General features: G+C 43.0%; 1 protein-coding gene across 1 annotated transcript; it reads right to left on the reverse strand.

Annotated features, from left to right (window-relative positions):
• Positions 1–1785: 1785 nt before the first annotated feature.
• scara3 (scavenger receptor class A, member 3) lies at positions 1786–14488 on the reverse strand. Its single transcript, XM_079526007.1, has 10 exons — positions 14422–14488; positions 13592–13711; positions 8491–8571; positions 7843–7961; positions 6918–7162; positions 5387–5606; positions 5063–5151; positions 4442–4634; positions 3140–3317; positions 1786–2294 (listed from the first exon to the last, which is right to left on the reverse strand). Exons 1-10 carry the CDS (start codon positions 14435–14437, stop codon positions 1798–1800), a joined length of 1758 nt encoding a protein of 585 aa, XP_079382133.1. The 5' UTR covers positions 14438–14488; the 3' UTR covers positions 1786–1797.
• Positions 14489–15860: the final 1372 nt, after the last annotated feature.

The raw sequence follows: 15860 nt of genomic DNA on the forward strand, positions 1-15860 counted from the left end.
AAAAGTAATACATTGATTTGAAGTGATTAAAGGAGGAGAGGAGCGGAGAGGAGAGGGGAGTGGAAAGAAGAGGAAGAATGGCTGCTTTATGTAAAACCTAAACAATGAAGCATATTTGAGTCACTGAAAGTCTATGTCAAATCTCTAATGGGAGGGGCTGGCATATGTTCTGAATTAATCTACAAAATTACTCCCTGCCCAGCCTAGGGCAGTCCGAGTACACTCACAGGCAACAGTAGAAATGTGCTTTGAAAGTAAGTTGCAGACAATTGTAAAAATTATACAAGCATTTATTGAAGTTCCATGCAAGCCAGTCGCATTTCATAACACAAGGGGCTTTACGAAAATAGTGACTGTGTCCCCCTTTTCAACTGTTTTTCTTTTTCATTATCACGTATCATTTGTCACATTTTATGAGAAAATCTAACAAAAACAACAAATAATGTTTGTAGATACAGTATATGATAAACATCCACTTCAACACATGATATAAAACTTTTCATTGAGGCGCTGCTCAACACTGTACAAAAACGATGCTGAAATTAACTACATCACACTGAAAATATTGTATTCTTGCTTGCTTTCTGAAGCACCTGAAAGACAGAATGACTGTAGTAGTAAAATATGCAAATTCTATCAACTTCCTCCAAATGGTGCAAATGACAGTATTCAGAGTGCCCGCTCTGATACATGTACAACACTAAGATATGAAACAGTCGTTCATTTCTACACTTTAAAGAACCCATAAAGTGCCATCAATTACAAATTCATGCGTCAATATCTATAATGTCAAAAGTTAGTTTTCTAGTGTGCCCTCATATGTAGTAGTGCATGGATAGGTTACATAGGTAAACCCTACTCATACGTAGTAGTGCATGGATAGGTTACATAGGTAAACCCTACTCATACGTAGTAGTGCATGGATAGGTTACATAGGTAAACCCTACTCATACATAGTAGTGCATGGATAGGTTACATAGGTAAACCCTACTCATACGTAGTAGTGCATGGATAGGTTACATAGGTAAACCCTACTCATACATAGTAGTGCATGGATAGGTTACATAGGTAAACCCTACTCATACATAGTAGTGCATGGATAGGTTACATAGGTAAACCCTACTCATACGTAGTAGTGCAGGTTAGGTAAACCCTAAAGAACATTACAAAAAGTACCATAATGGTTTAGATGGGAATGCCCATTTAATGTATTGTTTTGGTGGCTTGGAGACAACCCAGTTCCCTCATACATTCACTTCTTGGCAATAGATCAAAGTCAATAATCTGTGAAGTTCAATCATGGTTACAGTACATCCTGCTTGTGCTTATAGACACTGTATAGCACATACTGTATAGCTTTAGTTTAGGGACCATTCGGGACAATTACATTAGTTACTGTGTGCCAGTGACGGGCAGCCCAAGTATGCATCTATTTCCCCTAAAAAGAGTCAATTCCAAGTCCATCCATACACTGGTGAGTCTTCGTCATCACTGGATTCAAACAATGGGACAAAATGGTGACATTGGCAGCAGTTCTATCACCTCATTCATCCTTGTGGTTCTCCTCAAATTGTTATTTCACCATGTCATTATATCAGGTGAGCATTTCATCTGGTCGTGTTCTGAAATTTAAACGTTGCGTTTTATCACTTGGTCATTAGGATATGCAACGATTTAACGTGGTCCCACCGAGAAGATCTGGGTCACATCATCACCAGCCAATGTGAAGATGTCTTCAGACCACATCTCAATTATTTATCGTATAATGATTCCCCTCTCTCCAATATTTCTATCTTCCTACTGCCTCTTGGAGCCAGCGACTGGTGCGTCTCTCCGAGCACGTTGCTGAATACTGGTCTGATCCGGGTTGTATGGAAATCCTGGAGGTCCAGGGGTTCCTGGTGGCCCAGGTACTCCCACAGGCCCAGGTTTGCCCCGGGGTCCAGGCTGCCCATGGATCCCGGGAAGCCCTGCCTGGCCTTGGATCCCTGGAGGTCCCTTGGGTCCGGGCAATCCATCTTTACCAGGAATGCCTACGTCACCCTTCTCGCCTCTGTCGCCCCGTGGACCCGGCTGGCCCAGAGAGCCTTTGGCTCCTTTCATCCCCGCCGCTCCTCTAGCGCCAGTGAGGCCCGTTTCCCCACCATCACCCTTTGGTCCGACAAAACCCTTCTCTCCAGTGTTTCCGCGGCCCCCAGCAGGGCCCCGTTCGCCCTTGTTCCCGCTCAGACCCACAGGTCCCCTGGCTCCAGTCTCACCGCGGTTCCCTTTAAGGCCTGGTGGCCCAGGAGCACCTGTGATGGAAGAGGAGAGAGTACTCTGCTTGAATTCACTAATATGTGTGAGGTGTTCAATAGCAACTTAACATCCTGTTTCAGCTTGAACAAGCCTCATTCACATGTTAAAGAAAAGCATTTGAGGTGAAGTCGCCCCCCAGCTGTCTCCCAACTCGCATTGGGTGCCCCTCCTGGATGGGCATATATTGTGCAAAAGGCGGAGTGTGTTTCAATAATTGAGATTCCGTTAAAACAAACCTGTTTAACCGTTTCTTTCCTCCTTCACCATGTGGCCTTTTGGTTTGATTGTGAAGGTGGCTGATTCAGAGCCTATGGCGCCATATCAGGAGGCCCATGTGAAATCGCACGCAAATTCCACCCAGCCGGTATGCCCGCCCAGTTGCCCTTTGTTGGACTGTACTCCGAAGGTGTGTGGACTAAAGTGGAGCATCACCAAATTCTTTCCTTAATTTTCAACCCATAGAGGGCAGTATTACTTTGATTTGCTCTGGAAGTGGGGAGACCAGCGCCTTTGTGTCGAACACTCCAAATTGGGACCAGAATCGATTGCTAGTCTTATAAAGTGGCTGCTTGTTTGTTTTTGTGTTGTCTTTTACTTGCTGTTCTTTAAACACCAGCACCTAGTGTACCTAACCCTATATTCTGGGCATGTCATAATAGGTGAACTTGAAAATTGGCAAACATTTGGTGAAAATAGCAGATCTACAAACTCACAATGTTGTGAACATGTAGATCGGCTAGTTTCACTGATGTATCGGTGTAGAGGGAAAAAAGGAGGAGACCAACTATGGACCCCTGGGGGCCCCGGTTAACAAATAAGAGTTCAAGTGGTTACCCTGTACCTTTTAGTATGGTGAAGTTCTTGATGAGCTGGGTATGGTGTACGTCCACTAGCTTCATCTCCTCCATCACCATGGACAGGTTCCACACGTCCATGTCCAGACGGACATTCAACAACTTGTACTGCTGCCTCAGCGTGTCAGCCAGCTGCACGAGCAGCAACACTGTACTGTTCAGGTTCTAATGAGGAAAACAAAGATGGAGAACATTATGGGGCAGAATGAAGAGGAAGCAAAGAAGACGTTTCAAAACAGTGCAACTACATACTGTACAAACAGTTCTCTCTTCTCCTCAGACACCGTAATATCTTACAGACAAACAGTTCTCTCTTCTCCTCAGACACCGTAATATCTTACAGCAAGTGCAACTCCGTCTAGCATCCATAGAAATATATCGTCGCTGTCGGGTAGTAACCGTATGTCCAGAATAGTTACTTTTCAGGAAATGGAGACAAATCGTGTCAAACAGTAATCAATCCATCCATGGGGGCCTCTGTAATGCATTTGTTCCATGAAAATGTCTTGATCATACTACAGCAGGGTAAAACATGGCAGGCAGGCCACATACAACTGACATCATGCAGACTACACAGTGAGGTAAGCTACACAGCTGCAGCTAATCCAATTAGTAAAGGGTGTGTTACGTAGGTGTGTTGCATGTGCATTGACAATACTACAGTCTAGGCTTGCACACCCATGCTCTGGACACACCTAAAAATAACACACGTTTTTTTTTTTTTATTAGCTGCAGCTGTGTTGCATGCTTACTAGCCTTCCATATTTTTAATCTGTAGTTTTTAACCTGAACTGGAAAACAAACTACAAAATCAGCCTAGACTTAGACGTAGACTTAGATAGTATTTTAAACAGACTTATAGCATGTTACGTAGACAGCACTAGAATTGCATTTTATGTAGTCATAGCACTTTATAGTACACATGTATAATATAGTATAGTATGTATAGTTTACATAGATACTCCACTGTTACGTTCTTAGTTTATGCATGTTTCATGATAACTACTTTTTATATATGTGATGTATGCCATGCTTTTTGTTATTGCTTAATGTAAATCGCTCTGGATTAAGAGCGTCTGCTAAATGCCTAAATTGTAATTGTAAGCCTACAGTATGGCAGTGGTTATCAAAGAGGAGTCCAGGCCCATGGGGACCCTCATGGTTCCATGAGGGAGTGTGCACACTCTCAGAGACAGTTATGGGGGTGTTTGAAATGAAATGGTGTGAGAACAGCTGGCCTAGAGTGGTTAATAAAATAACATTGTCAGCTCTTGGTGTGTGGCTCCAACCTGCAGGTCTTCTGCGTGGCTGCCCAGGCGGGTTTGACAGGACGAGCTCTCCATGTTGATGTACTTGTACATGCTCTGGACATGGCTGACCGTGGCGTTGATGCTGGATGAGATGGTGTCGATCTCCATGTCGATGGAGTTCAAGCGGCCATCTATAGTGGAGAAACGCTCCCCCGTGCGGTTCTCATAGTACCTTTTGAAAGACACACGCAATATGACAATAGAGGGTAGCCATACATGTATGGCTACCCTCTTTGAGAACAAATGTATGTATACATACACGGTACATGTATTAGGTGTTGTGAGCTTGGGGAAATTATTAAAAAAAAAGAATAAACAAACTTTTATCTTTTTTTAAAGATTCGTTTTTAGTCTTTTCGCATGAAACAGGGGAGAGAGTCTGGGAGTGATACGCAGAATATTTTTAACATGAAAAAGTTTGAGAAGCACTGCTGGACACTGTAAAATCCAGCGTCGATTTATTTTTTACAGAAAAGAATGTTTCCACATGGGTCACACAACAAGGTTTTGTTGCTGTTACTGTTGATGGAGGTGTGTGTGTGTGTGTGTGTGTGTGTGTGTGTGTGTGTGTGTGTGTGTGTGTGTGTGCGTGCGTGCTACCTGGAATGATAGTGGAGGTCATGCATGTTCTCCTCATGTTCATCCATGAAGGAAGTAACATTGTCCAACTGCATCTGTAGGTTCATCACCTGGACATCACACGCGCACGCACGCACGCACGCGCACACGCGCACACGCACACAAGCACACAAGCACACACGCACACACGCGCACACACACACACACACACACACACACACACACAAAACACAACATGTTCATGCATGTTCCAATACAATCTCACAATGCATCACTATATGCAACGTTGTGAGCTTGTAGATTTCCATCTTACAATGGAGTAAGCTGCAGACTACAGACTCTCACCTGCAGGGTGAGATCATGGACCATCTCCGATGACATGCTGATTCTCTGGTGCGTGGCCGAGATTCCACTCTGGATGCTGCGCACGTTCTGCGTGGTGATACTGGAGTTGGACTTGAGGGCGCTCAGCACGCGGCTGTAGTTCTGCCAGTCTACGGTCATCTTCTGGAGGACCAACGTCTCCTCGTCTGCCTTCCTCTGCAGCGCGTCTATCCACATGGCACTGACACATGACAGTACAGTACACTTCATTTAACTCTGACGGTTGATGACTACAAGTATTTGGGTTCATATATATATCTTCTTCCCAAAATTACTTTCAAACTAGGAAGGGTATGGCGTGGTCAGCCTGCAATGACAGGCATAAGATCTGGTCATCCCAGCTTAGTAAGAGGTCCGATTCTACTCTATGGCTCCGAGACATGGACACTTTCAAAGAAATTAGAGGAAAAATCTCTCTTGGAAGAGCCACCCATCGATTTCTCTAATATACGGGAACCTTCCCCGTGTTTCTTCACTAGTCCGATCCAGAAGAACACAGTTTGCCGGCCACTGCTACAGAGCTGATCATGAGGTTATATCTACCCTTCTTCTCTGGAATCCTGCCTCAAAGCAGACCAGAGGTAGAAAACTGTCGTTCCCTGATGTCATCGCTAGGGACACATGCATCAGTAAGCAATAACTGGGGATGGCAATGAAGGACTGGGGAGGTCTGGCGTGGCATTCTGAAATCCATGATCTCGACTGCGGTCGAAAAATGATGATGATGTACAAATCGAATGTGCCTCTGTGGTTCTCAAACTGGGGTCCATGGACCCCTGGGTCTCTGGTTTTACTCTCTGCATTATCTCCTCACCTACAAAATAGACAGTTTTACAAGTGTACTAAATCTGAAGGCTCCTTCAGATTGCTCCTACAGACGTCCAGACATTTGTTCAGAAAGGGAGGTGAAATAACCTGTCCAATCCTGAAGGTTTTTCCGATCTCGGAAGGAGCATCTATTGACCTTCATTCTCTTGGAGGTCCCTGGCATATACAGTTGGAGGCCATCGATATTGTCCTTTTCTTTTTGCTGAGGTTTGCGTGATCTGCGCAAAACCCCTTTTGGTGTTTTAAACATTATGTTATAATTTAGCTATTGAAAAATAGCAGATCTACAAGCTCATAGCGCGCCACCGAGTGGCGCGCTACGAGCTTGTAGGTCTGCTATTTTTGAAAAATCGTGAAAATATTTATTTCAGAAAACTGGAGGATTTAGAAGGATTTTTTTTAAATTTTGAGGTCAGGCCTAAATGGGTCAAATGATAAGGGACAATATCGGTGGCACCCAACTGTACTATATTTCAAATAGGGGTTTGTGACATTTCCATGTCAACGACCCTGGACATTGACATTGTACTAGGCCCTAGTACAATGTCAATGTCCAGGGTCGTTGACATGAAAATGTTTTGAGAACCACTGTTCTAATCTATGATATCCTGCTGGCAATATTCATTGATTAATCTAATCTAGAATAGATCTTCATTGCTACTACCTGAGGGCCACAGTGGTGTTGACCTGCTGCACGGTGGCTTTGAGGTCGTACTGGTCCTGCAACAGGGTCTTCATCCTCTCGTCTGTCTCCTCAATCACGTCCTTCCATCCCTCCACCTGGCCCATATACCTCTCCACAGACTGGTTGAGGAGTTTGATGGAAACCGTGTGGTTCTGGAGGTCACGGGACAGACGGCCACTGGCCGTTTTCAGTGTCGCCTCGGTCTGAGACGCCTGGTCCAAAACCTGGGGAGAGCACCGGGAAGAAGGGACAGGAAAATAGGGAGGGAAGGAGTGAATAAAGGGAGAGAGGTGGCATTTATTTTTAGAACAAGTTGATGGTTTTCAAATATTACTGGAAGCCAGCAAGAAGGCAATAACCTGCAGGAAGTGGCTGGGCAAAACTGTAGTTTTGGGTATAGTGGGTAGGTATTGTACACAACATATACAAGATGGAGAAACTCATCACCTTCTCTGTAAGACTCTGTATGGATACGTTTTTTAAGTATGGGTTGAAATGGATATTAGTGGTGAATATGTGGATCTTAGGGTCTCATTTTAGAGAAGAAATCTAAAAAGAAGCTTCCAGTCACCTGAAGGATTTGTTTCTGTTTCGGACTGTTCTTGATTGATTTACACTTAGTCGCACACTGAAAATAGCATGTTGTGCGGTGGTAGATTGCCTATTTTTGGTTTGCGAGCATAAACAGTGGGCGGGACTCCATCATTCTTCAGAGAGGTGATCTAACCACAAGGCTGTGGGCAGTGCTGTGACTGCTGTCCAATATAAACACATCTACCTTCAACATCTTGGGTTTGAGGTACATTTTTTTATTTTTCCACTCTGCTTTCTAAGAAAGCATGCAGGAGCCGCTTGGAAGAAAAAGGTAAATCAAGCCATTAACATGATTATATGTGTACTGTACCTGTTCCTGTCCAAGTATCATCCTCTGGATGTCTTCAAACTCTCTCTTCAACCGGCTGATCTCATCGGTATAGTGACTGACATCCAGACAGCCTGAACAATTAGTAGTGGAGCTCAGGTCTGGCAGGGAGAGAAGAAGGAGGTGGAAAGTAGAAGAAAACATTACTAAATGTTCCCTGACTACTACAGTATGTGCAGCTGGTCTCTCTTGAAATGAATAGAATATGAATTCCTGTGTCAAGTATTGCATTATATTACTTTTGCATTACAAAAATGAATCACAAGAGGACAAACTATAACATTAAATGGAAATGCGTTGGCTAAAATAATGTTATTGGTATTAAAATAAAATGTTGTGAGCCAAAATGTCAATGGCATGTTGAAACACAAACCTGTAGCACCTGTCACCTTCTACACGATATATACTTGAAAAGAAAAGCGCTAGCAAATTGTAGACAAACTACATTCATTAGGAGCTTTAAAAACACTACAGTGTTTTTCAAAGTAATGCATTACTTAACATATCCTTAGCTAACAGTAGTAATAGAAATAGAATGTTATTATACATGTAATGCTAATGCATCATTACATAATACCAAACACTGTTTTCTTAACACATGTGCATTGATTTCCCCATGCCTCGTCCTACCCTCTATTCCCTGCTCCACCTTGGTGATCTTCTGGTGGTAAAAGGCCTCTTCACCAGATAAGTTGTCTACTTTTCTGAACACTGTGGAGACACAAAGCAAATAAAAGGTTCATTAGAATCACAATCAGAATGTGTTTATTGGCCAGGTTTGCACACATGCATGTGACTTGTGAAGAAAAAATCACACCCGTGTGAACTGAGTGGTGTAAGGTTTTATATAGCATGATCAGCTGTGGTCTGACGTAATGTCTGACGTAATGAAATAAGGTAAGGTATTATGTAGCCTGATCAGCTCTGATCTGACGTAATGAAATCACACCCGGATGTGATTTCACAACTGGCTTTTTTTGCGCAGAGAAAATGACCACGGTTGCTACGGTCATCCAGTTCACCCGGGTGTGATTTAATTACGTCAGAAATTATTTTGAACATAGCAACCATGGTCATTTTTTTATGCACACAAAAGCCAGTTGTAGGAGTGGTTTACACCACTCAAAATACTAATTATATAGTATACTACAGTAAAACATATTTTTATAGGAATAATTATCTAACTATAAATGCACCAAGTCTCTGTGTGTCTGTACGTCTGTACGTCTGTAATCCACGTAACTCTAGAACCGTTCGCCCCATTCGACACACACGTTCCACACCCCCACAGGGAGTGCAGTGCCCGGTGTCGAGTCGGTCGGAACCACGGTTGTCCAGAACCGCCACAAAATACCTCTGCCGGGCCAGACTCCATATCGCCACAAAATGCCTCTGCCTGGGCCAGACTCCATATATGGGTATAAAAGGGGATAACGCTGACATCACTTCTGACATCACAATGACTTGACCAGCTCAACAGAATGATAAATTGGCTAATAGATGGCGGGCATGCCTGACACAGAAATCCATAAGTCTCTGTCTTGTGTGTGCGTGTACAGTTGTAATCCTGTTGTAATGTAAATGTTATGGGCAGGTCGTCCAATGATCCCTGGGTCGGCAGTTCGATTCCCGGCTCTTCCTGTCCACATGTCGAAGTGTCCTTGGGCAAGACACTGAACCCTACATTGCCTCCAATGAGTTGGTCGGTGTGAGCTTGCCACCATTGGTGTGTGAATGTGGGAAGTGAGGACGCTGGTGTCGACTGTTGTATGTATCCGCTTCACCTCCCAATGTATGAATGAGTGAACCATTGTAAAGCGCTTTGAGCACTTGGAAAAGCGCTATAAAAATGCAATTCATAATTATAAATAATAATAATAATAGTTTTAGTCATTCTTGATCTGCGATTTTATAGGGTCCCAAGACTGTTTTGATACCCCGTGTTTCTCAACCGTATGCAGTCCTTTTCCCCAGATAGAAACTTTAACACACAAAAGAAAAAACACTTGGAAGATACACGGAAAAGAAAAAGAAAGAAAGACAAACATAAAAATGTTATGTGGTGGGTGTTGCATTACAAGAATTACTGAAACTGTTTCAAAAATTCATGCAATGATATATACAGTAAGACGTCCATTTCTTCCAGTTCTCCACATAATTTGTGTACAGTGTATAATGCAGAATGTGTGTTGACAGGAAGAATGCAATTACTGAAGTGAAAACAGGAAGTGAAACTTAAACTATTGACAACAAATCACATCAGGTTTCCATTATGGAGCAAACAGAAACAAAACGCTGATGGATGATGGTTTGGCCAGCTGGCTGGGACCAGCTCCCAAACATATTTCCCAAGAGAGCAACAACAACTATGTTGTGCATATTTGTGTGTCTGTGTGTGTGTGTGTGTGTGCGTGCGTGCGTGTGTGCGTGCATGTGTGCGTGCGTGCGTGCGTGCGTGCGTGCGCGCATGTGTGACTGTGTGACTGTGTTTACATGAGTGTAATTAAGGGCTTAGATATGCTTACATCAAATGTTTGTGCATGCTCGCATGATTACATTTGTTAAAGTGCACGTCACAGATGCAAATGTGTTTGCACTAGTAGTGCTTGCGTGTATGACTGAGTGAAATGTGAACATTTAATTTTTTTAAAGGCCCTGCTGCATTCTCAGGGGCTTAATAAAGAACCCTGCACCATGTTAGTATTCATAAATGCTCCCACCTGCTACTCTGCATTAGTTCTCTACTCGGGTGACGCTGAACATGGTTGTCACTTGTAATGGCAAAGCTTATTGAGGAAGTGCGCTCTTATGAAAGCATAATATTAATGAGATTATCAAATTACAGCTCGCTTGCAATGCCCCATGTTGTGAGCTTGTAGATCTGCAAGATCTGCTACTTTTGCAATTCACCATGTGATTGAGTATAGTGTAGTCGTATAGGCTACTGTAAGTGATATTTGTCTGTAAAAGGTTTTATAGCTCTTTAGTGAACATAAAAAAAACCATTTGGTCGGGATACTATTGGATTTTATCCAATCAGGAGAGAGACCCACAAAGGCACGAAGTAGGCTACCCATAATTGCCAGAGTGGTATGCTAAGGGCCGATTCATACTCCTATTTTACCGCTGTAGTGCCGAAATGATTTTGGTTCGTCAGAAATTTTCAGTAGCACCGAAGAGCCGACTTTAGGATGGTACCCGCCCCCCCGAACCTCAAATGACGTCACATTGTAGGCTCTAGAGAGCCGAACCGACTTTTATTCGGCTCTAAAATAGGAGTATGAATCGCGCCTACTCCTGTACTAACTAAAGGGAGCAGTCTCAAATTCTCTTATTATACCTTTTTTTTCTTGTCAGATAGTGTACATAAATATGTTAACCATTATGTAATAATAGCCCCTAAGAAGGTCTTTACTGTTATTAATGTACTGCCAACTTGGCGGCTATTAGCTACATAAGCATCTGCAGACATGAAGAAAAAAGAACTATTTTAACTTGTTTTGGACTTCTTTTCTTTTAGTTCAAGGTTCTCATATTTAGGCTGAAACAAACAAGTAGCATGTGTGACCATGGCTCTGGGGCAAAGCCAAATCAGGCCTAATGTGGCAGATCAAACTAGTAAGCTCTAAATGTGCCTGCTCACTGTGTTCAGAAAGTTGAAGATGTATTAAGAATATTTTCTTGAGGAATATATTTGACCATTGGAAAACAGATATTGCCTGTTTGTGCTTGTATATGTACAGTATATGTAATGTAAGGGAACATGGTGTACATTACAAACATTATATATGTGTAGGAACCAACAACCAGAATGTCCCCCCGGGCACTTGTGGCATTAATAGAGTGTTGTCCTACTGTATCTATCCTATTTGTGCATCTTCATGTAAGCATGAGCTCATTTGTGTCTGTCTACAATACATGTGCATGTATGTACTGTATGTATGTTCTGGCTTTCACAAGCACATTTTGATTGTTTGTGTTCATGTGCCTCTGTGTGCATGCTGCATACATGCGTGCATGCATGCGTGCAGCGGAATCCAGAGTCGCTCTACCAAATTCATTGCAAAGCGTCCACTGAGATGCCTGAACTCCTATAAAAAAATAGAGATTTACAGCTTCCAAGACCAATAACAAGGCAATGTTGATGTGGAAAGCATCTGTTATGGTGAAGCAGCTGTCAGGTAAAACATGGTGCTCGGCAGCTCCAAACTCCAACTGCTAAATTTGTTTCATCTCTATGCGGTTAAATGGACATTCTTTAATTCATTAAAACATCCACAATTCCACATAAATTATGCAATCACTTTAAGTGTACCTAGCTATTACCCTAACATATCACTGGAGCAGCCTACTGTCCAGAGATGTTTTAAAACATCTGCAAGTTCCTAAGAAGACACCAGCTACTGACAACAATGGCTGGGTTTCCCAAAGGAAATGTGCATAGTGAGTATGCGTGTGGTTCTTCTCAACAACACCCCCTTTCACTGTGAACATAGATATTCCGTGCATAGATGTGCCACGCAATGGTAGGCCTGAGGCCTGACCGGTCAATACAAGAATGCTGAATTAACTAGCTTGTATTGGTAACTTTGACTGCACAATAGCCTCCCATTTAACCTCCTTTATGGATGGACTATAGTCCATGGACTATAGTCCACCTTTTTTAGAGGAAAATGGGGAACATAGAACCTTTATAACCGAATGTTATTCAATTTAATTCACTTGCACAATTGGACAGTAGTGTTTTCATATATGCCTACATTTACCTTGCCGACATCACTTCGCCTCTGAAATTTAATTTAATAATATTTGGACTGCTGGACAGCTGACAGTAGGCTCTCTTCACTCTTAAAAAATATATATATGTAAATACATACATACATACAGGTTTGCTTCTAAATGTATTCATGCAGGAGGCCTTACGTGCGCAATGAGGACAGGTATGACTGTGCTCTAGTCTAGGTTGTCTATTTCTATGTTGTTGTGTTTGACAGTGTTTCCCAAAAAATGACTTAGGGCAGTATTATGCGTGTCTTAAGTACCAGGTCTTATTACTTAACTTAAGACCTGGAGGCCATTTGGCCACTCAGAATAGCCAAATGGCATTGACCACGCCTCCAGGTCTTAAGTTAAGTCATAAGACCTGGTACTTTAGACACGCATAATACTGCCCTATATAGTCTGATTGGCTGCCATGCAGCCAATTAGGCCGCACACAGGCTTCTGTGTGCGGCCTAAAGGAGTGTGTTCAAGCTACGTGAAACACAACATTTCTTTGGGAAACCCAGCCATTATTGTTCTGTTCACACACTTTCTTTGCCAAAGGAAGTGTGTTCTCTTTAGATTTATTGTGGGGCCTTTTTATGCCCTTATTGAAAATACTGTACGTAGACAGGAAACGGGGAGAGAGATGGGGAGTGACATGCAGAAAAGGCCATCAGGATGGGGATTCGAACCCGCGACACGCTGTCAGGCTACAATGGAGCCTAGCCAGACCACTGGGCCAGCGGTCCAGACCACTGGGCCAGCGGTCCAGGCCCCAAAGGAACTGTTTTCTGTGGTTCCATTTTGTGAAAAGTTTCCATATTTCCACTAAGTCAGGGCTAACAACCTAGGGCTATAAATTCACACTTTCACAACCATTGTTAAATATTTTTATATTTCATCCCTGACTCTGGAACTGTTGTGGTGCGGTCAGACTAAATAGTATAACACAAGGTCAAGAGCTCACCTAACGATGCCAGTACAGCCACGGTTATGATCAGGAAGGCAAAGAAACCATAGAGGACTTTGACGGCCAACTGGAGAGAATGGGTCTGCTGACACTTGACACAGCCACCTCTGGTACGACCTAGAAATGCAACAAAGGACAACGAAGTTGAGCTCTGACGGCACATTATTATCTATTATCTATCAGTAACTAAATGAATAAATAAACATAGACAAATACATGAAATGGAACAAATAGGCAGTGTAAAAATATGGAGTGTGATTCATATTTTTCAACTCCTTGTCATTATGGTCTCACAACTGTATGTGCATCTTTCTTTAGGGCAAACCAATAAGGTGGTTTCGACCTTAGTGGACATTCTATTATTATAGTGGTCCAGATTCAGTCCTAGAGTGCCTTTAAGCTTCAGAGATAGATACCAGTAATGTGAGAGCCATGTAACCGAGCGTCAGATTGTGCCATGTCCGATCAGTCTTTGCCTGAGCAACTAAATGTGAGGATATGTGGAGCAGATGTGGAAAGCATGCATAACTAAGCTGCCATGGAACATGCATAAAGACAGGCAAAGACTCCACAGACAAGCTTGCAACCACACATAACATCCCCACGCAAGCACTGCACCCTCTGGATGGCTGCCATGCCTACAGCACACTACACACACTGGCATTGAGTGAATACAACATTATTATTTGGCGTTACAGAATGAAGATGTAAGGCAGATGTCTCTGTCATTGGTGGTGTGTGTGTGTGTGTGTGTGCGTGTGTGCGTGTGCGTGTGCGCGTGCGTGTGTGCGTGCGTGCGTGCGTGCGTGCGTGCGTGTTGGCCCTACCTCTAAATGAGGGCATTTCCTCTTCTTCTCCAGTAAGGTCCTCCTCTGCAAAACAAGTCAAAGTTTGTTGCACACAACACATGATATTTTGAATCCCTCTCAAATATTCTCTACCAGTAGAGTGTAACCCCAACTTGGTATATCTTGTCATAGGTTGAACCAGTTCAATATGCTCACCCATTACCCCTCACCAAATACAAACACTCATTGTGAAAGGTTATGGAACTCTAATGCTTATAGGGTTCATCTTCTGGGGAGTATGAATGCGCTCAGAAAGTATAATAATTATCCATCCATTAGATTTGAGATATCTGGTGTGCAAATGGAAATTGTGGCCTAAGGGTGCGGTGTTCATCCTCCTGGGAGCATGAAGGTACATCGCAAAGGACAGTGGACACATTTTGTACAGAATAAAATTAGGTCTCGCAGACAGATTTAGATGAGTTTGGGGGAGGCATAGGAGGGAAGAAGTCACTTTAGGGATTCAATCCAAGGTCAGCTTGTGGTACAGTACTGTACATGTGAGCTAGACTAGAGTCGGATGTATACCGTACGGTGTCTCAGATTCAATTTCAGATTATTATCCCACACAGAGACATTTGTTTGGTCCAGGGCTCCAGACATGAAATCCAGACTGAAAACAACATAATACACTACGACACCACAACAACACATGACATCACATAGACAGAGTAAAACAATAAACTCAAAATAAAAGCAGCAACTCCAAATCGGTAAACTCAAAATGATTTGGGGCTAAGCATTGTGGATGTGTATAACTGTAACTGCATGGTGAAAGTTTGTCAAATAAATATGATGGGGGTTTAGGAAGAGCAAGGAGTGCACCTCTCCAGAATGATCAGCTGTCTTTTTAATCAAAGCACTGCTATAGTGCATCGGTACACTGTTGTAGCATTGAACAGAGAATAATGTGATCCTTGCCTTTGAAGAGCTGGTTCTCGTATCCACCATAGCTTTCTGCAAAAAAGGAGAAGGAGAAAGCAGAGAGAGAGAGAGAGAGTGAGTCAGAGTCAGGGGGTTGTTGTAACAGGGACAAAGACATGAAAAACCACATTGGTAAACGATGGTCTAGTCAAGTGCTACACGGTCTCAAGCTGGGGTGACGCCATCTCGTTGGAGCCCCTCACAAGTTTTATTACAGATGTCATAAATCATACAGAAACCAGGTCCTGCAGTCCAAAGGTAGAGTCTACAAGTCCCTGCGGCCCTCGAGTGAGACTTAAACAACACCCAATCCCATACTGCAAAATCCACAGTACTTTAATGTGAGAGTCTACAAATGTAACCAAAGGGACCCACACAGGTCTGTAATTCCGAGAGTGTACACTGAGGATTTTACTGAATGCTGTCAAGTCACCCGGCCTGCACTATGGGGCTCTGATGTGTATTGTTCTGAGGTCATACTTGGCAGCCATCTT

The sequence above is a fragment of the Electrona antarctica genome (assembly GCF_951216825.1).
Source record: "Electrona antarctica genome assembly, chromosome: 17".
In the NCBI taxonomy this organism is placed as follows: domain Eukaryota; kingdom Metazoa; phylum Chordata; class Actinopteri; order Myctophiformes; family Myctophidae; genus Electrona; species Electrona antarctica.